The sequence below is a fragment of the Oryzias melastigma genome, linkage group LG6 (genome assembly GCF_002922805.2).
Source record: "Oryzias melastigma strain HK-1 linkage group LG6, ASM292280v2, whole genome shotgun sequence".
Lineage (NCBI taxonomy): Eukaryota > Metazoa > Chordata > Actinopteri > Beloniformes > Adrianichthyidae > Oryzias > Oryzias melastigma.
In genome coordinates this window covers 26,619,397-26,641,579 of record NC_050517.1, presented here as the reverse complement: position 1 = coordinate 26,641,579, position 22,183 = coordinate 26,619,397, and the positions used below count along the sequence as shown (strand labels likewise).

Genomic DNA, 22,183 nt, shown 5'->3' with positions numbered 1-22,183 from the left:
ACTGTAAATAAATAATTTCAAATGTTTGTCTGCATGTCATCCCAGGACAGTATAATCACTAGATCAGGGGTCTGCAATCTGAGGCTCCAGAGCCACACATGACTCGTTTATCCCTCCATTGTTGTGGCATAGCCTAAAATATATGATTTTAGCCGGAGATGTTAAAATGCAGGACGACTTGGTTCTCCCAGGACTGTTTGGAAAAGATTTACAAAAAAACTCAGAAATTTAACCTTACTAAAAGTAACTTCCGTTTTTCTTTATCGGGTTAAATTCTGACTATAAGCTCCACAATACAATCCACCAATATCTGAAATGCAGTGATGATAATGGAACAAAAGGGAGAAGCAGGAACATTATAGCTTAGCAGTTTCTGATGTTGACTGTAAAGGGGAACAAACCTCTGACTAAAATCGTTTCAAAACCAATAAATGGTTGTGCTGCTTGGTGAATTAAAGATCTCAAAGTTACTATTATATTTGAACATGTTTTTACAAGAAACATTTCACTTGAAGGAAGTTAGTAAGTTTTGTTAAGCACTTTATGAATCATTTCTTTAGTTTTCTTTTACCTCTGAGCTGTTTATAACAAACTGGAGAGGTAAAGAACTGTCTCCTTTGCTCAGTGTTTCAGACCTTATAACTCCCATGGGGGAGGGAGGGTGCATGCGATGCATGTTCTTGTTTTCCCTTTTTTCGACCTCTTTTTCAGGTCATCAGTTTTTTGTGGAGCCCTTCAAAAAACCGATAAGGACAGAGCTTATTTTTATCTGCTGCTTTTCAGCAGAAATGGAGGAAATGCTAAACTTTATAAAGACTTGACTTTTTTTTTACTTTATTTTTGGGCAGTCAGCATAATCTATAAGAAAATTTGGCTTTTCCTCTATTTCACCTGCAAATGTTACCAGGATTAAACCCATTTACAGCTCGTCACAAGCCAAGTATGATGTCCGTTACTGCATAGCCCAGGGAAAATAAGTTATTTAGACTATATATGTGAATTTCACAGTAATATCAGGGGGCTGCAACGTTTAACACTAAGAGAGGCATTTGGGCTGATTTCTCTATGACCAAAGTCCAGTTTTAATTCACCATTTACAAAAGTTCAGCCCTGCTTTACATTTATTTTAATGTTACCTTTGCACTAAATACATTAACTATTAGGGGGGCATGAATAAAAACAAAATCCAGGGGGTCAAGAGGCTGTTGGAGCCTATCCCAGGACAGGTCGCCAATCAGTTGCAGAGCAAAAACAGAAACATAAAGAGGAAATAAAGATATTTTTTAAATAAGAGGCTGTTTTTGGTTTATTTGACAAAGGGTCATATCAATACTTTAAAAAAATCAGACACGCTGAACAACATAAGATCATCTCGCTGAAAATGCAGCAAAAATTTTATTTTATCGTGTTATACCTAAAAGCCTTGTTTTCACTAAGCAGTCCGGTCTGGTATTTCGAGCATTTTCACTGCAAAATGGACCCAATAAATAGTACCGAACCGTACCTCTTGGAGCCCCCCATCGGTTGTAAGTAGGTCCATACAAAAGTGGAACGGAGCGGTTGGGGTGGAGTTGCCGAGTTGGCAGGAAGCGCCAATGTAGAGGTCACTTAAGCTAATGTTTCCAAAAGTTTTTTCCTCTTTATAGCTGTATTCATCGCAGCCACCTGCAATCTTCTTTCAAACATTAAATGTCTGTTATGCACAATGTACCAGAAATAAAGCAATAAAAAGACGAGCTGCTGGATGACCTCCATTGTTGCTTTTCTAGTCCTCGCACAACAATGACGCAATGACACGGTAGCATGCGTCGTGAAAACAAACCACTAAGTGGAAACGAGGCTTTACAGAGTGGGAATGCTCACCAGAATTAACTAGATTGTAAATTTCTTATAATTGTATTTTTCTTTATCCACACAGCCATAGTAGGGGGTGGAGTCAAAAAGGCCACAGAGTGTCAGGTTTCAGACCCGTGACCCAAATAAGACATTAAAGTAGATCCACACCAGTCAACCAAAGCTTGTTGATGTCAAGAGTCACAACAGCACTTACAGCCTAATTTAGAGATTTAAATTGGATTTAAATAGTCAGTTGCTGTTATGCAAATATGCTGTAAAGCCAGGGACTTGGACTGGCATCTGTTAACTCAAATTTAAATTTAACAAGTCCTCACAACGTGTTGGAAACAGAAAAGTCGGTAAAAAGACTGTTTCGCTCACAGGTGCAAAATGTTTCCATGCTTGACACTAAAACATCTGGGTCCAATCATGCTGCACAAACAAACGACACCCCCACCGTCCACTATGTCAATCAACGAAAGTAATAAATCCACCAAAGCTTAACAAAGTTTTTCACTAAACTTATGCAAGGTAATGTTAAGCAAATACATTAAAGATAGTCAGAGTTTATCAAAATATATCTAACTGGCTCTTGTGCATATCTCTTCCTAAAAGTTGACAAACTCCCTTTACCAGAGTTCCTGAAAACCCAAATGTGGACAACAACCAGAACAATCTAACTCCTCATAAATGAGTGGAGGGAAAGCTCATATTATAACTACTCTCAAAGAATTTATGATCTATGGTTGGTCGGCTAGATGGTTTCTTTGAATGTTTTGACTTAAATACACACAGATTGGGACATTCTTCACTCGCTGGTGGACAAACCCAGTTTGGTGAATGTCACTTACAGGCTGACATTTAGACAGTTGCATCCATGGTAAAGTTGCCCCAATTCAGATTCCAGTCAAATCCCTAAACAGCAATCTGGCCAAACGTTGGTGGGGTGATCTGTATTTAAAGACCCAATCTGATGGAAATTGAGTTTTTGGAGCATTTTTCATGGTAGAAGACAGTTATTACGAAAAATAGGATCAGAATTACAATTCTGAGTTTTTCTTTATTTAAATTGTTGTGAATCAGAAGGAGATGAAAAAACTTTCATTTGAAAAAGTGCTTATTTGGGGTGTAAAACACGCTGGATGGGCCATGTGGCTACCTGATCTGTAACAGCTACCTGATCCATCCATGCATGCACAATTATTACGTCCCTTTGGCTAAAGTGATGTATGTTCAGAGTATGTCTTCTGGTGTTTATAAAACACCAGAAACTACAGAAATTGCAGAAACTACGTCCCAGAAAACGGCAAAAGTTTTTTTTTAATCTTAGCTAAAAACCATGATTAAAAAACACTGGGCACACTTTGAAATTAACTCAAAAGATGATCGAAGTGGATCTTTGGGGCCCTTTGTGATGCAGAAAACCCAAAGCAGAAACATGGATCAGAATCAAAAATAGTCCTAACAAATAATGTTTAAGGACTTCATAAGGGTGCACTTTGCAGGCTGTTGGATGTGTGATTTAAACCCCACTGAGAGAACATCTCACAGCATGTGAGTTCTCACTTGTGGTGTTACAAGCTTATATCTGCGTTCATAACACGTGTGGAGATTAACATTAGGAGTTTGGAGAGGATAAAAAAAATATCACAGGAATTAGAAAATTGCCTCAACAGAGTGCTAACTGGGTGCCATGTCATTTACATAGCTGAGATTCATATTTCTGTGAGCCCAAAATCTTCCTCTGTAGCACCAGCCATTCCTCTGTCACCTCTCTGTCGTCCACCTCTTCTCCTCCTCCTCCTGTCTTCTCCCTCTAATCTTTCTCACAGCCTCCTTCTTCACCCGTTTCTCCTCTCCCCTCCTGTCACACTGTCACCCTTTCTTTTCCCCCGTTGAACCCAGCTGCTTCTCACCTCTCATTCTCGAGACAGACGGATATAGACAGAAATTGAGACGCAGAGATAGGACGGGATTTGGAAAGGCACTTGTGGAGAGAGGTGCAGAAAGAAAACAAAGCTAACAGGCGGGGATGAGAGACAGCGAGAGAGCTGCGAGAGTGTGAGAGGGCTGTGGAGAAAATCCGAGAAAAAAAAAAATTCAGGCATCATTTCGCCTCCTCCATCGCGCCCTCACTCCAGGAGCGCTAAGCTTTTTGTTTGCCTCGCCGTCGCCATGGTAACTGTTGGCAATTTCACATCGGAGCCACATGCCCTGCTGACCGACAGCTAGCTGCAACCCGAGGCTCTCGCCTACACAATTACACACAAATACAGAAAAGCCAGATTGCCCTGTTGATCAGCTGTTGGATGCAAAGAGCCTTGAAGCTGCAGCCTACAACATGCCTACACCATAACTGCCCCAGTTTTGGTGTAGTTTTGGTCCTCTTCTGCACCCAGTTTCCTGTTTACCACACCAAAAAAATACCACACAAACACCTGACTTTAATACAACTCATGTGAGTCAACCTACAGTGGCAGCCTCATGATGTGATGGAAGGTCCTCCAATGCACCCTTCATGACATCTGCCTCACTGCTGTGTTGTGCTACTTTTGGAATAAACCAGCATCTTTTTTTGGAGCTGAAAGTCCACCAGCATCCAAATCAAATAACAACAACTAAAACCAGAAATATCAGAGCTCTGAAGAATAAAGGTCACACCTGAAGTTCACCGTTTATCTTTGCAGCCCAGCTGGTTATAGCCCAGCCTACATTAGTGTGAAGACTGCATGGATTATTGTATCCTCCTTACTACCAGAAAAAAGGTCATTTGTCCAATCAATATTGTTTTTAAATAATAATTGTTTAAGAAAACAATTTTAAGAGCCCCACTCCTTCTCACTGGGCATCACTGAATAGCTACAAAGGTCTTCTGTAGATCCCAAAAGGAGCCAATTCAGTAGTATTTAGTAGTTAGTTGTATATTAAAAATTTGGAATTGTCCTCTGCAAAGTACAATTTTACATTGCTGGTAGGCAGGAGGTTAAGATAAATATTAGTGTGAAAAAAGAGAAACTTTTCCCTCGCATCCAAATCCAAATAAGATAGGATTTTGACAAAATATAACATTAATAAGGATAGATAGTAGCTGGTCACCAAAGAAGAAATTCTGATACAGACTACACCTCCAGCTAACCCATAAAAAATGAATAAATTAATTTAGTGATGGATTTAACTGCTACAAAAATGTTCTGTGTAAATATCAACAAGCAACAAGACCTTATTACAGATTGGCTGTTTAGTCAAGCTTGTTACGTCTAAAGGCCAGTGAAAGAATGAGTTTTTCTGTTTGAATGTTTGAACACAATCTGCACACCAATACCTGCACGTTTAGATAAAGAAATGTCATTTATGTGTGTAAAGAATTCTTCTGTCTGGATGTGGGGAATCAAGCATCAGAGATTGTTAACAGGAGGAGGAGCAAATACAAAAGTGGATGTTTTTTCAACTCATTTAATTAGAAAATCTCCCTAAAAAACTTTGTTTTCTTTAGAAAAATGTAAAAAAAAAAAATCAAACAATGATTAAAAAATATTCAAAAAGCCAACTCTATTAAAAGGTAAATTTAATTCAATCGATAGGGGAAAAAAAATTATCTTTGACTGAGGACTATTCTAGATCAACAGTGGTTTGGATATTTTAAACCTAATTCACAGACAGCTTAAAAGCTGAACATACAATATTTTTTAACTTTGTTTACCACACAACAACCTTCCTTTTCTTTTCATCTCCTTCTTTCATCTCGTTACTTGTTTTTTTAATGTATTACTGAAGTGTTTAATACAGGTTATAATGTCCTGATCTTATTCTGTTGGGAGTAGCATTGTGTTCAGTGTTTGTTACTTCCACCTGGACCTTTACTATTTTAAATTTAAGATTTTCAAAAAGTTCCACATCTATCAGTTTTTTTTTAGCTAATTTCAAAGGGTTCCCAGTGGTCTTTTAATCATAATATGCCGTTTTAGTCAAAATTTTAAAAACGTGTGTCGTTTTCTGAGACATAGTTTCTGCAGAGCGGCAGGAGTTTATTAGAAATTTATCTGAGTTGTGGGCGGAACTCTTTGTGAAAGCCGGCTTTAATTTCCCATCATGCATTTGTTTACACGCTCTCCCACTAGCTTACAGCCCCTCACAACCCCAAGATAACATAAGCGGTGCAACAAAAATGGCGAGCAATATCAGAGCTATCCAGCTGTAAAGTTTTGATCCAGATGGCAGCTCAGATGAAGAAAACCATGATAATGTTATCTATTTGTCTGCAAGTGGACACATCGGAATGAAGAGGAGCAGGGAGACTTTGGCCAGCCAATTGTAGTTTGTATGTAGCAACTACAAGATTTTTCAAACATTATTCTTTTCATCTGGTCTTGATTCCCCATGATCTGAAGAAATATTTAGAAACACAATTTTAATCTTTTTTTTTTTTAAATATGTCCTCCATCATCAGAAAAATGTCACAAGAACAAGTTAAAAATACCAAAAAACACAATTTTAATTGGAGTGGGTCTTTAAAAAAATAACCAAAAAGTTCAGTTAGTGTTAAATTGCTTTTTGCAAAAGTTCTTTCATAAGAGTTTGCGTAAATTAAACTCAGTTTATTCAGTAAACTAAGAGTTAGTAATTATAACACAAAATCACCTCTCACAGTAAAATGTTAGGTATTCTATTTTAATTTACAGATGTAGCTTGAAAGCTGAACATACGACATGTTTTGATTTTGTTTACTTTTCCTTTTGGTTTTCCCTTTGTTTTCATCTACTTATTTTTTTTTTTCAGTATTTATTGTTCAAGTATTTAGTTAAATCTCTGAGCTTAGTCTGGATCATGTTTGGGGTAACATTTTATTTAGTGTTTGTTTTCACCTGGACCTTAATTATCTGAAGTTTAAGATTTTTTTTCCAAGGATTTATTTTGAGTAACTGCATCACATTGTTTTGCATAAAAATTTACAATTTTTTCTGTTTCCAGTTTAAGATTAGAGTCAATCTACTTAAGGAAAATATCTCTATCACTGTTAAGTGTATCTGCAGTTCTGGTGCCCCATTAGAGTAAAGCTTATAAATGCCTCAACACTCTTGTTGGCCTCAGCATGCCGTGGCTTATGCCAGATGGTCTAAATATGAAGACTTTGGATCTGATTCTCAATCTATAGACCACACCCAGCAGAAAAGCACGAACCACCGGCACAAATAAGATCCTTTCTTTTGCTGTGAGATGTGGATTTGATTTTCGGTCACTTTGACACTAACTAGATTCTTCTATGTTTTCTTCCTTTGCATCCCATCATCCCACCTCTCAGCAGCTGAAATATATTCAATCTAATGTTTGAAGAATTCACAGGCTCACTTTAAAAAAAAAAAGTATTTTTCCCTTGCTCAATTTTTCCTTATCCTCTACATTTCATTCTCTCAAAGGGTTTGACACTCATCATACCTCCACCCAGTTTCCATCTACTTCATGGAAGAGAACACAAAAGGGGTCTGACTTGGAGGCTACATCTCGGTCCAGAAGGTTAAATGCGGTGATGGACAGCTCCACCCGGGTGACGCAGTGCTGAGGGCCGACGCGGCGCGACTGACCATCAGGAGTCGAGCCCAAAGTGTAGGCCATATTCTGAAGTTGCAGGCAGACCCCTGAGGGAGAGACCAAGGAACACAGAAATAAAAATTAGTAAGTAGAAAAAAAAAAAGAATTATTAAAAAATAACTATGCTGCCACAGTTTTGTCTATTTGGAATGAACTGGACAAATCTGGAATTTGATGATCTGGACTAAAGCTCAATTTGATGTGGTGCCTTAAGGTAAACTTGATCGTGAACTGGAGCTTTAAAAATAAACCAAATTGAATACAATTTAACTAAACCTTCTTGGATGGTGTTGGTATTTTTTGTCATTGGGGACTGTACACAGTGCTGAGTCTAGAGCTGCCAGGCAAGAGTTCTAGAGGAAGACCAAAGAGGAGGTTTATGGATGCAGTGAATGAAGACATGAAGGTGGCTGGTGTTAGAGTGGAGGATGCTGAAGACAGGCTTAGATGGAGGAAACTGATTCGCTGAGGCGACCCCTGAAGGGAAAAGCCGAAAGGAAAAGAAGAATGTGCTGACTGACGTAAAGATAAACTGGTTGCAAAAACGGAGAAGCATCTCCTTTTTAAAGAGCCAAGCAGAGGCTTGCCATGAAAGGAGCATATCATCTGCATAGAGGGGGACACAAAAACACAACAGAGGAGCAAGAGGAAAGACAAAACACATTTTGGAGATAATTCTTCCAAAGAGCAAATGTAGTTTTTGATCACACAGATAAAAGGCTCGTTAGAAAAGATCCATTTAGCAACATCTTTAGAAACAGCACTATTAACATACAAAACCACTAAACCAATGATGCAATCGCACTAATGCTTCACAGAGCTTTCAATACAATAATTCCAGGCCCTTTGGCTCAGTAACTCCCACACATCCACTGAGCACCTCCTCTTGCAAGTGGTTGATGAACTTCCCATTCAGCTGACCACAGCAGAGATCAGTTACACTGCTAAAAGACTGGCTTAATTTTGACTTAGGTGTAAATAGCAGTTTTCTTTTCACATTTTTGCAAAAACCACTTTTGTTTGGTAAAGAAAAAGTAGCAGCAACGTAAGTACACTAAAATTCTTTCTATAAAAGCAAACTGAAAGCTGATTCTTGCCTAAAAAAAACTAAGAATGACAAGAAATGATTAAGAAATTACTTAAAAGGAAATCAAGTCATAAACTGAATGACTGTATATTGATTTTTTTCTAAGGTTAAATTTGATTTCAAATCATTGATATTTCTGAACCCAAGCCCGGTTATTTGAATGTCTCCCTCTCAGAGCTAGCTCCTCACAGAGCTGTGAGTGACTTCTCCTCCTGTTCACGCTGCTGATACACGGCTGCTCTGCCAAGAACTAGAGTTGTGGAAAAGTCAAGTTTAGGAACAACATGGCAGTAGTGGGATGCAATGCCAACAATAAAAGTTCTAATTGTTGACATGTAGAGAAACATCTATGCCTTGTTTCCACTGAGCGGTCAGGACCGGATTGGTCCTCTCCTGGGCTGTTTAGAATGGTTCGGGAAATTCTTGAGAGCGTTTCCATTTTGTTGGACCATCAAGGCACATGTGGGCTGCAGATCAATGACATAGATGTGCATCATAGCCGAGCGAAAAGTAATGACAACAATGGAGGTCGTGCATCAGATCCTTTTTTTCATATTTATGTTCAGGTATTAATTTCGTAAATGCAAAGAATGTAATATTATTTGCAACCGACTCAAAGACAACAACTGAATGTTTGGAAACGTTGGCGCTGGTCAGATGCTTTCTGTTGTTGTAATACTTTTCCACCAATCAATAAATTCCATTGTGTGATGACAGTAGCTCCGACTTAACTGGTCCATTCCATTTTTCTATGGACCTACAACCAACGGGGGACCAAAAATGGTATGAGCTGGTCCTGCTTAATGAGTCTATATTATAATGGAAATGCTCAAAGTACCAGTACGGTCCAGACTGCTCAGTGGAAACAAGGCACTTCGAGAGGAATGGTTGAGTAAAACAACCTCATCGTCAACATATAGGAGGACAAAGGAGATGGTTTCCCAAAAACAGACACTACCCTTCCCTCCTCAAGATAAACAGAGCAACTGTAGAAGTGGACACTACTTCCAAAAAGGGACAGGAGTTTGGGGGCTCTGTCTTACTTCACAGATGTCTGGAGGGCAGTGTCCTCCTGTTTCTGCAGAACTTTCAGACTCAGATTCTCATCAGCTGCAATAAAAAAAAACAGACACTCCCCATTGGGTGAAGGCTCCTCTAAAAGGTTGTTGGAAGCAGCCCCCCCACCACGGACATCTAAAACAGAGTATGCAAAAAGAGACCTGCATGATGAAGGACACAGTGCACCCTGCACACACTCTCTGTCCCCTTCCCCCTCAGGGAGAGGGCTGTGGAGCATCCAGAGTGGAACTACCAGACTCAAAAAACAGCTCATTTCCAACAGCAGCAAGACTGATGAACCCCAGCGGTGTTCTATAAGTATATTTTACATATCTATTTGCGTTTATTAATGGATAATTTTCACATACCACTGAGGCTGCTATACAACTAAAGTGAATAAATGCTTATAACAAATTCAGAATTCTATTTTTTTATTTGTGAATGTTCTAAACTTTTTTTTAATGTAAATTTGATTCTTTATGATGGAAGAGACCACAGAAACAAATTTTAGAGCAAAGTCTTTAAATGACTGCTTTTATTCAGTTGGGATGATTTATTTTTATTTATAACAAAGATGTTCTTCAAATGTTGGAGAATTTTGTTTTATCGGGGGACAAATTTACCAATTAAGAATATAAAAAGACACATCGAAGCCAGGCAAGGCATTTATGACATGAAAAAACAAAAATGGAAAAAAAAATCATACATTTTCTTCAGAAAATGGTAATACAGGAATAAATGAATGAAAATTCATAAATGCGTCAGTTTGTAATTTGTGTTTTACTTGTTTTTTTATGAATATGATCTTAGCCCTTTTATACGCTCTCTATTTTTTTTTTTTGTACCTTTTATGAACATTGTTTAATTTTGTTTGTTTTTATGGTCTTGTCATTTGGACTTGGAGTACATAATAAATTATTCATTCATAAAGATTTAAAGTCCCACTCGATCATTTTATGTTCTATATTAAAAGAATTCCAAGCGGTATTTTAATTACTTTATATTATATTTAGCCAAAATAAAAAAAACAAGTAGTGTTTTTTAAGATATAGTTTCTGAGAGCTGCAGTAAATCTGCTGGCGCTCCAGTCATCCATTACATATTCTCCCACTAACTAATAGCCTCTCACATCCTCAACTGACCATTAGTGGTGTAAAAAATGGTAAGGAATATCTGAGTTAAATGAAGAAATACATAGATCTAGTTGTCTACAAGTGGATTGAAGCAGAGAGCTTCTGGCTTGCTGTTGTGACTCCTACATCACACTTACAAGCTTTTTTCAATAGCATTTTTTTTTGTCTGCTCCTGATTCACAATGATTTGAATGAAAAAATACTCAGAAACACAATTTTGAGCCTTAATTTTCTAAGTATTTGTCCTCCATCATAAGAAAATGATAGAAGAACATGTTAAAAACACCCGAAACACAATTTTCATCGACGTGGGTCTTTAAATGCCACCAGTAAACAGTCCTGCTGTTTGTTCCAAAGAATTGGTGGAAATCATAATTTGTTTATTAATTGTATGTGTCGGCTTGTGATAGTTCACCACCTTTTAATAGTGAGGGCTTTTTTTATGTTTGTCTGACACCAAATAGAAAATTTCTGGATTCACTCAAAAGTGATGCTGTAAAGGAGAAAATAATATGGTGACAACAAACAGGTTGTGTGATTTCGTTGCCAGGCAGAGCGTGTTACCACATAGGGACCAGGAAAAGGCAGATTATCACAATTATAAAGCAACCGGGTTTGACATTTATAGAACTGATAAACAGGAAGGAATGACAAATACGGAAATAAGTCTAAACGATCAACAAATACCAGTTACCAGTGAGTCACTCGAGGTTTCAAAACCACTCAAAACCTCGGCTTCATCAGGCTAATGATCCTTTTAGGCTAAAAATACCTGCTGAATGAGGGGGGAAAAAAGAAAGCCACACTGGTGTTGGTCATGGCCGCCCTCAGAAAACCCCAATCCTGGGCAGGATTAAACATTACACACTTCACACGCTCAGACACACTTGTAATGCCCTGAACCAGATCAAAGCCGCCACTGAATTGCCCAAACAGAGCCACTTCAGGCGAGAATGGACAAGCGCTGAAAAGAGAACGCAAACATGTATGCTTGGTGTGTATCATAGCTGTTGTCTGTGTGAGTATGAGGAACAAACACCCAGCAGCTCTAATGACAACCAAACAACTCCCTGTCTCCAAAAAGGTGATGTGTTCTCACAGCAGCATGGTGAAAGGATGCTGCCTGTTGCTAAGATACTAATGTGTCATAACCAAAGTGCTCCTCCCGTTTACTCCAGTCATATCACAGAGGTGGCCACGCAGCAATCATTGTTCATGGACTCATACAATGCAAACATGATCGATGCCAGTCTGCTGTTTGACAGGAATCATCAGATGAAGGAGCCCATCTTTAGCTGACACCTGCTGCTTCTGTCATGCAGTTTGACTGATAAACACCACGAAGAAACAAACATCTAGAGTAAACAACAACAATGGAGTAAAAGGACATTCTCCCCACTGTGGATTAACATGAACATGTGAGGATGCAAAAAGAAAACATAAAAAAAACCCATCATAAAATGTGTGGGAACCATCAGATGACCCAGCTGAAGACATTCACACCTTCACCTCCCAGGTACCACACTGCGGGGGGGCGGGGGCGGATAACTGCATGGATTTCTGCACGTGCTCATTACATCTAATTACACGTACTGGCTGTGGATAAACAGCAATTTTGGGGGGAGATGCACCAACTTTAAGTCAGCTCAAATCTATGCCACTGAGTGACGTTCTCGTGAGCCCTCTGAATGTCAAGTCCTCACCACATCCTTCCGTGACCAAATCCACAGAGGGCGCGAGTCTCTAGTTTCTGTTTGTGCCAATTTTAACAAATAATATTCGAAGTCCCTTTAAAAAGTCCAGACGTGCGTACAAAGGCACAAAGACAACAAACTCACCTCAGCAAATGATGAACTTCTCAAATGCCTTCCCCTTAGTACTTTCTTCAAATACAAGAGCGCGCGGGGAGAAAGACAAACAACCCGGGGGCGCACTTTTTTTTTTCTTTTTATAAAGGAATATACATTAGAGTTAACATAGTTACTCCAAGCAGACGCGCAAAAGAGTGTGACCGTTTATCATCCTCCAAGCTGTCAGCGCAGCGGACCGACCAAGCTCCATCAAGCTAACAGAGTTAGCTTAGCAGTACCGGAAACTAGCATGTCATTTTCAAAATAAAAGTCGCATAAATCCCCAGGACTTCCGTTTGTCTTACAGTACACCAGAGGTGACAAATTCAATCGTACTCTAGGGCCAAAATCCAAAACACACCTTAGGTCGCAGGCCGAACAGGATAAACATTTATTGAGCACAGTAAAACCAAATTTGTAAAACTTTATTTATTTTTTTTACTTTCTAACATCAATATGAATAAAAGCAGGCAGGATAATTATTCCAGAATAAATCAACTTAAACAACTTTCAAGATTTTACTCTACATAAAAAATAGATTTGGCCAAAATTACACAAGTTAGAAATAAACAAAAAATTAAAAGAAAAAATTAAAATGATGTCAAACACTGTGTTCCAAAACGAAACCCATAAGCTCAATATAATTATAATTACCCGGCAGGCTGGATCCAGCCCCTCGGCCTTGACTTTGACCCATGTGCTTTACATTATTCAGTGGCAAATCACACAAGGTATTCATCTGGAAACTATCTGTTATTCCATGATTATGACTAAGATGAGAGCCAGTCAATGCATACTAATAATGTTCATTATTTCTCTTTTAACCCTTTTGCTTGCTTAGGTATGTTGACGTTGAGAGATTTGGACCCCACAAGACAGCAACATTTATTTTCAAGGATTTTTTATCTTTACTGTTCTCCGTGGCAGACATAAAATCCTGTCCACCTTTGTCACAGGAGGGATCACACATCAATATAAGGATGGGGTCATCTGGACCCCATTAGAGAGCACAACGGTTAAGCAACAATGCTTTTCATTTTTATTTTATCATTATTTTGAAAGAAAAAAAGATAAAAGAATCCAGGTGAAAAGGGCTTTGGAATTTTCTTTTACTAATGGATTTTTATAAATATAGTAAAAATTTCTTCACAACTACCCCAAATAATTATGATGTATTATTGAACAAGAGCGGGTTCATACACTGTATTTATTAAATATATACATTTTTTATTTTTTTAAAGAAATTTAAGGACAGCAATAAAAAAGGTCGCCCAGAAAATGTGATTACAGGTTATGTGATTCTGCAGGCAGAATTAGGAATAAAACTCTTGAACAGAAGCAGATTTCCAGCAGAACCAGAACAAAAGAGGATGAGTATAATGAGTCACTTTTATTTATGGGATCATAAAAACATATCTCTCCTTGATGTTGAGTCAAAAGGTATTTTTTAACAAAAAATATTTTTAGAGAAAAACGAAAATGCTTTTTTGCTTAGAGGCGTTTGAAATATGATGTCTTTATACTTTTTTTTTTTAAATAATGTTATTGTCTTATTTTTAGGTAATAATTGCAACTTTATTTCTAAAAAGTAACAAGTATATGGATTAAATAATTTCATATAAAGAGGTTGAGAGCTATGGAATAATGAGGGATATAAACACAAAATACTAGGAATATATGGTATAAAGTAAAATGTTTCTTTACAGACTTTAAGACATTTAATATTTTCTCATATATCTGTTTATTTTCTTAATCCTGAACTTTTTTGCCATATAGAAGCAGTTCGGGTAATTTAGAATATAAATATTTTGAACATGTGCTTGCCCAAAACTATTTAGAAGCACCTGTAGTAGTTTTTTTTTTTTTTTTTTTTTTTTTACAAATAAATGCAACCCTTAATGCTAAAATGCAAAAATGTGTCTTTTAAATGTTGCCTTCACAAGCATATTTTATCTTGTATGAAATTAGTTTTTTATTTATTTAAAATAAAATTCTCAAGTACATGACATTACAGTAAAGCATAATACCACCTATCAACTGAAAAACAAACAGCAAAAGTAAATGAAAAATAATATATTTTGTCCTACAACGGGGGAAAGTTTAATACCACTACTGACCACAGGATGGCGCCATGGGGTTGAAAATGAAGGAATTCAAGGCCGTTGCAGCTGTTGTGTCAGCTGCAAGCTTGTCATTTTAGTCGGAGCTCATAAATAACTTTATGAAAAGCTCACTCATTGTCTCCAGAAAAAAAACACAATAGTCAATAAAGGGTTTACTGCAGAAAACATATGTGAAAAAATATGTTTATTTAAAAATAATGCAACGTTCACATTTCATTGTATTTTATTTTATAGCTTTCAACCACAACAGAAGAAATAAAGGTTTGAAAGTTTTTTTTTTTTTTTTAGGATTGTACCATGTGGATTTATGGGTGAAAAATGCATTAAGTAAGCCTCAGTAGTAAAATTGTTTGTATGGAAGTTTAAATAAGACAAATTACTTTAACTTTTCTTGGTTATAATTCTATAAAATAGTTTACATCAAATCACAACAAACCTTAACAATAAAAACTTACTGTTTTAAAAAAAAAAGAACAAACAAGTACAAAAACTACAAAATAAGGTGCATAAGCTTTAGAACAGAAAGATGAAAAGTAGTCATTGCATTTAATTTCTACAAAAAACAGTGTCACTATCAGAAATTACACATGCTGCACAGAAAATATGCGCCAAACAAAAAAATTATAATTTTTAAAAACTTCAAGACATTCTTTTTCCTATTTCAAACAGCAGAAATAAATACGAAGCATAGGTAGAGAGCACAACCTAAAATGACGGTATGATCAGCTTGAGGTCTGAGTTGCAATTTTCACTTTTGTGTCTCTACATTTGTAAACTCATATCAGTGCAATTACAGTACAGTACAGTGCATGTTTTGGTGTCTTTAGAAACAAAAGCATGTTCCTGTTGTACAGCAGAACCGAACATGTCATGTGGAGGAGAATGTCAGCCTCCTGTCCTTCAACATCCATCTCTGCTGCTCATTCAGTGGGACTTTGTTCTTCCAAAGCCTGAACAAGAAAAAATATGTTTTTTGTTAAAATTATTACACATAGGTATAAGTACACTGATGAAACATTGGGGCAAAAGAGTCTACAAAAGGACACCTGATGACTTGCAGAGAAGGACAGGTCCAGGATGCTTTAACTAAAGCCTCCACTCCAGAAACCCCTATGAGGTTGCACTCCAAACTAGAAAAAAGAAATGAAAACATACAAACTTATATTACAAACCAACAATCACGGATTTATTTGTGATAATAACAAAATTCTGAGTCTAAATTGAAACATAATTCTGGCTTGAATAAGAAGAACAGCTTTTCAAGTACAAACTAATGAAACAAACAGGAGCAGAATAAAGAGAAACTCCTAAATGTTAAAATGTAGTTGAATTTGACTCACTCTATCCGAGCTAACTTGTGACAGAAAGGCAGCAGTCCAGAGAGCTCCAGAGCCACATCGTCTCCACAGCTGTTCCATCCCAGTCTACAAAGGACAAAGAAAACATTCGGAGCTGAATTGACTGACAAAACCAGACTGTTTTTGAACAGACTGCATCATGAGGAGTACTTTAGAAAGCAGACTAATGCCACTTTTATAGAAGTACTTAAAATATTTCATAAAATCTGAAATAAAAAACATAACGTCAGGATTATCACTAATAGTTTTATTTTATTAATTATTAAAGTCCTGGAGATGTTTTCTTGTTGAGTATTACCCCACGTCCTGAATGAGGGGGCAGCCAGCCAGACTGGCAGCAACAAGACTCAGCTCTGAAGTCCCCACTGAAGTTAGACTGAAGACACAAAACATAAAATCGGGACATTAATCCTCAAAACAAAGTGTTTATTCCCATAAACAAACAAGTCTTACTTAATCCTGGTGAGCTTCTTCAAGCTCCGTACTGCTGTAGACAGAGCAGCGGCACCGTCACGCCCAAGATGGTTTTCAGAAATACTGAAAATACAGATGAAGGAAACATTTCTCCTGAAAATGTAAAAATCGTCTTCGTTTTTAACACTTACTCTAACACAGTGAGGTGTGTGAGTGACGGCAGAACCAGGGACATCTTGGCAGCAGTGAGGTCACCGAGGCCGTTACCGGACAAACTGGAGAATAACACAAACAAGATATTTTAACAGCACATAGGAAAAAAATGAACAAAACATCTTTAATTACATTTGGTATTTTATCAAAATACAGAGAAAATATTTAAATAAAGCAGATTTTCACTAATTAAGAATAACAGTTATTAACTATGAATCATAACTAAACCAAAACCAAATGGTTAAAAGGGTTTGTATCATAACCTTAGACATATCGTTCTGCTGCAAATTATAAAAGCGATGCACATTTTTTTGCATCGGTGAGATTATAGTGAGTGTTCAGGAGTGAGTCAGCTGTTAAAATGTTCATACTGGAGTTCCTTCAGGAGGATGCAGCTCCTCAAGGCATCCAGCAGCTTCTCCCCTGACGGGTCACCGATGAGGTTCTTGGAGAGACTGGAGGACGAACACAAAAAAAGATCAAACTTTTAAAAAGGTGTGTTTTAAAAGCTGTATCATCAGGGTTAGGCCTATCTCCCTCCCCAAACCCCAAAGTTCAAAAGATCACAAACAAAGGAATGAACATCTAAAAAGAGCTAAAAAAAAAAAGAGAACATCTTCATTTAGCAGAAATGAACAACTACAAAAAAAATAATCAAAACGTTAAATTAGGGCTTAAATGAAGCCTGGCTGATATTTTGTTGTTTGTTAACTTTCTTTCTTGTTTCTAGAAGAAATAATATTTTACTTAAAACTTTAGATTTGGTTGGAGAAGCTCTGCTGTATTTCTATATCAATTTATCAGGTCAAAAAAACAACATCTCCTATTTGGCAGAACGTCTCCTTTTAAATGTTAGCATGATATTTTTGTAGCTTTTATCAAAAAGTAATAGGACCAACATGCAGTGAAAAACTGATGGACAGTTAATCAAATCTACAAGCACAAAGTCACCGCCTGAGGACATCAAAGCTTTAACAGCTGAGCTCCAGAGTGTGAGACAAATGACTTTCACCTCAGATCCTTATTTAATTTAATCATCTCCTCTGTGGCGGACATGAGCTTTTAGAATGTCATTTTTTAGTCACAAATCTCAATGAGCTTACTGGCGTTTTTACTCAAATTTAATGAGGAGATTTTTTGGAAAATTTAAAGAAGATATATTCCTTTTTTTTCTCTGAAAGGTCAAAAGACGTTAAATTAATTATTCCATTTGGAACAAATTTGTAGAATAATTTACAGAATTCTGTAAGGATAAAATTCAAAGAACAAAGAGGTGCTATTTAGAAAACAAAGTTTGATCAAACAATAAAAAAAGTATTTTTCTGCACATCATTCAAAATCACTAAGAAGCTACAACCACTAATAGCAATGCTAAGCTATATATTTAATTAAAACATATAATTTACACTAACATTAAAAAGTTTTGAGTCAATTTTTGAAAGAAAACGCTATTTTTTTCAACTCTAAAAATATTGAAAAAAAATGCTTTTTTCAAGAATAGGAAAATATCTAAGTGACTCAAAACTTTTATACAACATTTTACCTGATTATTTTGAGCTCTTTCCAGTCAGGAAGGAACTTAGTCAGCTGCTGAATCCCCCCTTCAGACATCCTCCAGGCGTCCAACCTGAGGACAGACCCATCGTCCTCGCTAAGGTCAGCTATAACGGACCGAGGTGAGGTTGATCACATCCTGCTTAAGTGGGGAAACACTAACCCGATCTCCTCTATTTGTGCGTTTCCTTCCATGACAGTCAGGAGATCCAGCATCCTGTCGGCCTCTATTTGTCCACCTGCTTTTACAATCTCATTTAGCCTTAAAAACACAATAACCAAAAAAATCTACATTAAAATTCATTATTATAGTCATAAAACCATTTCCATGCTTAAGTGAAACATTAAAAGGAACAAACATACTTTTGGATGTCCTAATGTGCTACTCTGATAGTTCAGATTTAGAATCAGACTAATTTAATTATATCGATTTCACACACAACTAAACTGTCTAAATAGAGATGGCATTGAAGCACCTGTTCTCTGACCTGTCCTTTAACATTTATAAACATTTTACACCTTCACACCACGACAGAACAGGAAATGAAGAATGATCCTTTCTCCCTATGAGAAAGGAGACGTAATATTGGAATTAGAGCCTACTAAATTATAATGAGATTTATACGGAGGCGACGACACGCTGGTATGATAAACCGCAGATTCAGTGGCTACAAGTCAAGGTTGTGAGCTGCAGCTCTGGCAGCAACAGCGAATTACACCGTAAGTGGTATGAATTATGAGAGTGGTCTGGGATATAAATGAGTGAAGTGTGCTGGTGTGACTGCAGCAGGATTAGTTTGAACGGCTCAGTCCTATTTCCGGCTCTCACATGCCCCCCCTAACACCGCCACTGAAGCACCTTCTAAATACTTTCCTGATCCACTTGTAAAGCACCTTCTTACACTTGTGCTGTATTAGAAACTAACATGCTTTCTAAAAAAAATGACTAATGGTAAATAATTGCAATTTTGCTTCAAAAACCATATTTTTTTTGTATTTTCTCTCATATGATAATCCAACAAATTTCTAAATAAGAAAGGCCACTCATCAGAAAGAAAAACTGTTCTTTAAGCTATTTTTTAACTAAATTTTAGGAATTTTTAGCATTAATTAAAAAAATGTGACAGAACTTTTATCAAGATCAACACAGTTGAATTTTAAAACACAAAATCAAACATTTTTAGGGATTTAAAGCTGCCAAAGTGACTAAATGTTTGACAAAAACAGTATTTGAAGCGAATCGATTTAAAAAAACTGATCAAATAAAGAGTTGTGACCTACTTTTACATTGAAGAAAACATTTTTCACCTTTTTTTTTTATAATTGATGATTATTTATTTTTCTCATTCATGTATAGTAGGTACTGCTGGTAACTAGAGTTTTCTGTAGTGGAATTAATAAAGTTTAACTTTATCTTTAACCTCTTAAGAGACTTAAGTGTACATCACATTTTGGGTTATAGTACCACAGTAGTTAATTCTACCTAAAGTAAGAGTCGATCACAATCCAAACTACTGACATCTATCCTAGAGCTTTAATGGGACAATTTCAAGAAGAGTTCAGGCTTTCTTTTCAAAGTTAAGGTTTAAAATTTGACATCATAAAATGCAGTTTGTCTTTATGAAATCTCAGCAGTCAGTTCTGATCATTTCAGACAAGATCTGTACTAATTTGCATGAGGTCTCCAGAAAACCAGACAGTGGTGAAGGTCCCAGACTGCTCTTCACCTGACTTTATCAACAGGGAACTTGATTCTATGAGCAAAAATATCTATAGTCTGTTTAACTGGAGAAAGTTTCCATTTTTTGTTTTTTAGCTTGTGTGTTTTTTTTCTTTTATGTTTTTAACCTCTTACGTTTTTTGTCTTGTAAATTGTGAAGCAACTTGTGACGTCTGTCTGTGAAAGGTGCTTTATAAATAAAACTTAATTACTTACTTACTAAAATGTATTTCTGCAAACTATGTCGTTTACTTCATATGGGTTCCACTAATTCATTTTAACCACATCATTAATCCCTATTTCCAAACTATTTCTTTATAAATTTGCACTTTCACATTTCCCGCTCAGACGAGCGTGATAGAATTGCTATGTTTAGCATTTAACCACCAGTCAGCTTCCTGCCACCAGTTCACAATCCAATGACACACCGCATCCTGTAACTGTTTTTGTAGAAACAGGAAGTCACATCAGTTGACGAGAACAATTTAAGACTCATTCATCTGAATTTAGGAAAACAAAATGCTTTATAAGGACTTATTTTATTTTATTTCAACTTAGGACTATTAAAGACTTTTTAAGGACCCACAGATACCCTTTAAACCCTTCATTTTGTGAATTTGTTCAGGTCTAGCAGAACTTTCTGTAAACTTAACCATACCAGCTCAAAAGAGAATCTACTTAAAAACTAAGCTATCATATTAAACAATAAAACAGGTTGGACATAGTTTGTGAGCATAAATCAATGAACATTGATAACAGATTTGATTCCAAATGGGTTCTCAAGAGCAGAAGTGAACGTTTCTCACCTGAGGCTCCGTATGGAGCTGCTGTTGTTTAGGACCTGAGCTAAAGCTGTCCAACCCACTTCACTCAACTGCACACAGTCCAGACTTGGAGTTCACATAGTAACAGATAAAAGGAGATGATAAACATGTGTAGTCTTAGAACAGTTTTATCCCTTGTCTGCATATCTTACCAGAGGTTTTCCAAAGGGATGCTCTGCTGCAGGGCTTTGATGACCTGCAGCTCTCCAGCTGGAGACCACACACAGTGGGACAGACTGCAGAGGAACAAGATGCAGCAACAATTCATCTACAAAACCAAACAGTTGAGAACACTGATGGGTAAATTCTTACTTGATTGATCGAAGGCGAGGTAAGAACGCTGTCATGCTGTGGGCGGCTGGGTCATTAATCACATGACCTGACAGACTGACAGAGAAAGACTTACTTCTTCAGAAACAGTCAAGTTCAATCATCAATATGTTATCAAAACTGGGGACATACGTGTAGCGGAACAAAAACAAATGCATGAGGTGTGTTATTGACTCACTTTAAGCTCTGAATGGAAGCAGACTGTGAGATGACCTGTGAGAGCTCCTCAACGATGGACATGGACCCTTCTTTCACTGCAACACTGCAAAAAGAAGGTTTTTCATTCAAGCACTTCGGCAAATGGGTTTGTCAAAGTGACAGTTTTCACCTGAGACAGGTGAGATTTGGCAGCAAAGGCAGGAGGGAAAACAGATACTGATGTTCTTCAACGTCCAGTCTGTCGAGGAAGAAGCTGGAGCAAATGGGAAAATATATATTACATACTAAACAATGAAATTCATTCAAAAATAAACAAAAAATATTAAATGTTTTATGAGAAAATACTAACTCCATCTCAGTCAGTGAGCATTGGGTGGTTCTGTTCATGGATGCATTCTGGTCCACAGTTGGTGTTCTATCAACAAGGAGAGCAGAGAGGAGTCCAACATGAAATCAGTTTATCAACATTTTTCAAAATTTTGCTTGTTTTGTACTGAATGATTTTTCCATAAAATCTGATTCTTACAATCAAAAATCTTTTAAAACTACAATGATACACACAATTTGTTTAAAAATATACCTAAATAATTATAGATGCATTATTTTTCTCTTCTTAAAATGATTTATGGATCAGAAGCAACAAGATTAAGAACAAGCTGTAATTTTTTTTCTTTTCACGCCAAAAAACATAAAAAAAAGACTACTTTACTGCAGCACTTGACATAAAAAACACTCCAATGCTTTGACAGTGAGTGTAAATACAGAAACTTTGATCCCTCTGGTTTCCTTTTGAATTCAAACAGCATTTGTAGCATCTTAAACTTCTTGTAATAATTATTTTAAAGTCAGCTTTTAAATTAATCACCTTGCAGAGGTCGGATCAAAAGTCTCCTTTAAGGTCAGATGAAGAGTTCCATGGTGAATTCTAAAAGGAATA

The 22,183-nt window shown here is 36.8% G+C and overlaps 2 protein-coding genes across 3 annotated transcripts in view; both read right to left on the bottom strand.

Annotated features, from left to right (window-relative positions):
* The window catches only part of cpne2 (copine II), a 61,238-nt gene extending 48,414 nt beyond the window's left edge, over positions 1–12,824 (bottom strand). The window contains exons 1-2 of the mRNA XM_024281723.2: positions 12,540–12,824; positions 7,270–7,469 (exon numbers count right to left, since the gene is read on the bottom strand). Of these exons, the coding sequence (XP_024137491.1) occupies positions 7,270–7,446 (177 nt within the window). The 5' untranslated portion in view covers positions 7,447–7,469; positions 12,540–12,824. The remainder of the gene's footprint in view (positions 1–7,269; positions 7,470–12,539) is intronic.
* A 2,119-nt stretch (positions 12,825–14,943) lies between these two features.
* The window catches only part of nlrc5 (NLR family, CARD domain containing 5), a 34,225-nt gene continuing 26,985 nt past the window's right edge, over positions 14,944–22,183 (bottom strand). For both annotated transcript variants that reach the window (XM_024280880.2, XM_036212497.1), the window contains 16 exons: positions 22,112–22,171; positions 21,596–21,661; positions 21,416–21,499; positions 21,266–21,349; positions 21,070–21,144; positions 20,910–20,993; positions 20,740–20,823; positions 18,377–18,475; positions 18,203–18,286; positions 17,031–17,114; positions 16,638–16,721; positions 16,486–16,569; positions 16,331–16,408; positions 16,015–16,098; positions 15,721–15,804; positions 14,944–15,624 (listed from right to left, as the gene is read on the bottom strand). In XM_024280880.2, coding sequence (XP_024136648.1) covers positions 15,543–15,624; positions 15,721–15,804; positions 16,015–16,098; positions 16,331–16,408; positions 16,486–16,569; positions 16,638–16,721; positions 17,031–17,114; positions 18,203–18,286; positions 18,377–18,475; positions 20,740–20,823; positions 20,910–20,993; positions 21,070–21,144; positions 21,266–21,349; positions 21,416–21,499; positions 21,596–21,661; positions 22,112–22,171 — 1,300 coding nt within the window. In that variant the 3' untranslated portion in view covers positions 14,944–15,542. The remainder of the gene's footprint in view (positions 15,625–15,720; positions 15,805–16,014; positions 16,099–16,330; positions 16,409–16,485; positions 16,570–16,637; positions 16,722–17,030; positions 17,115–18,202; positions 18,287–18,376; positions 18,476–20,739; positions 20,824–20,909; positions 20,994–21,069; positions 21,145–21,265; positions 21,350–21,415; positions 21,500–21,595; positions 21,662–22,111; positions 22,172–22,183) is intronic.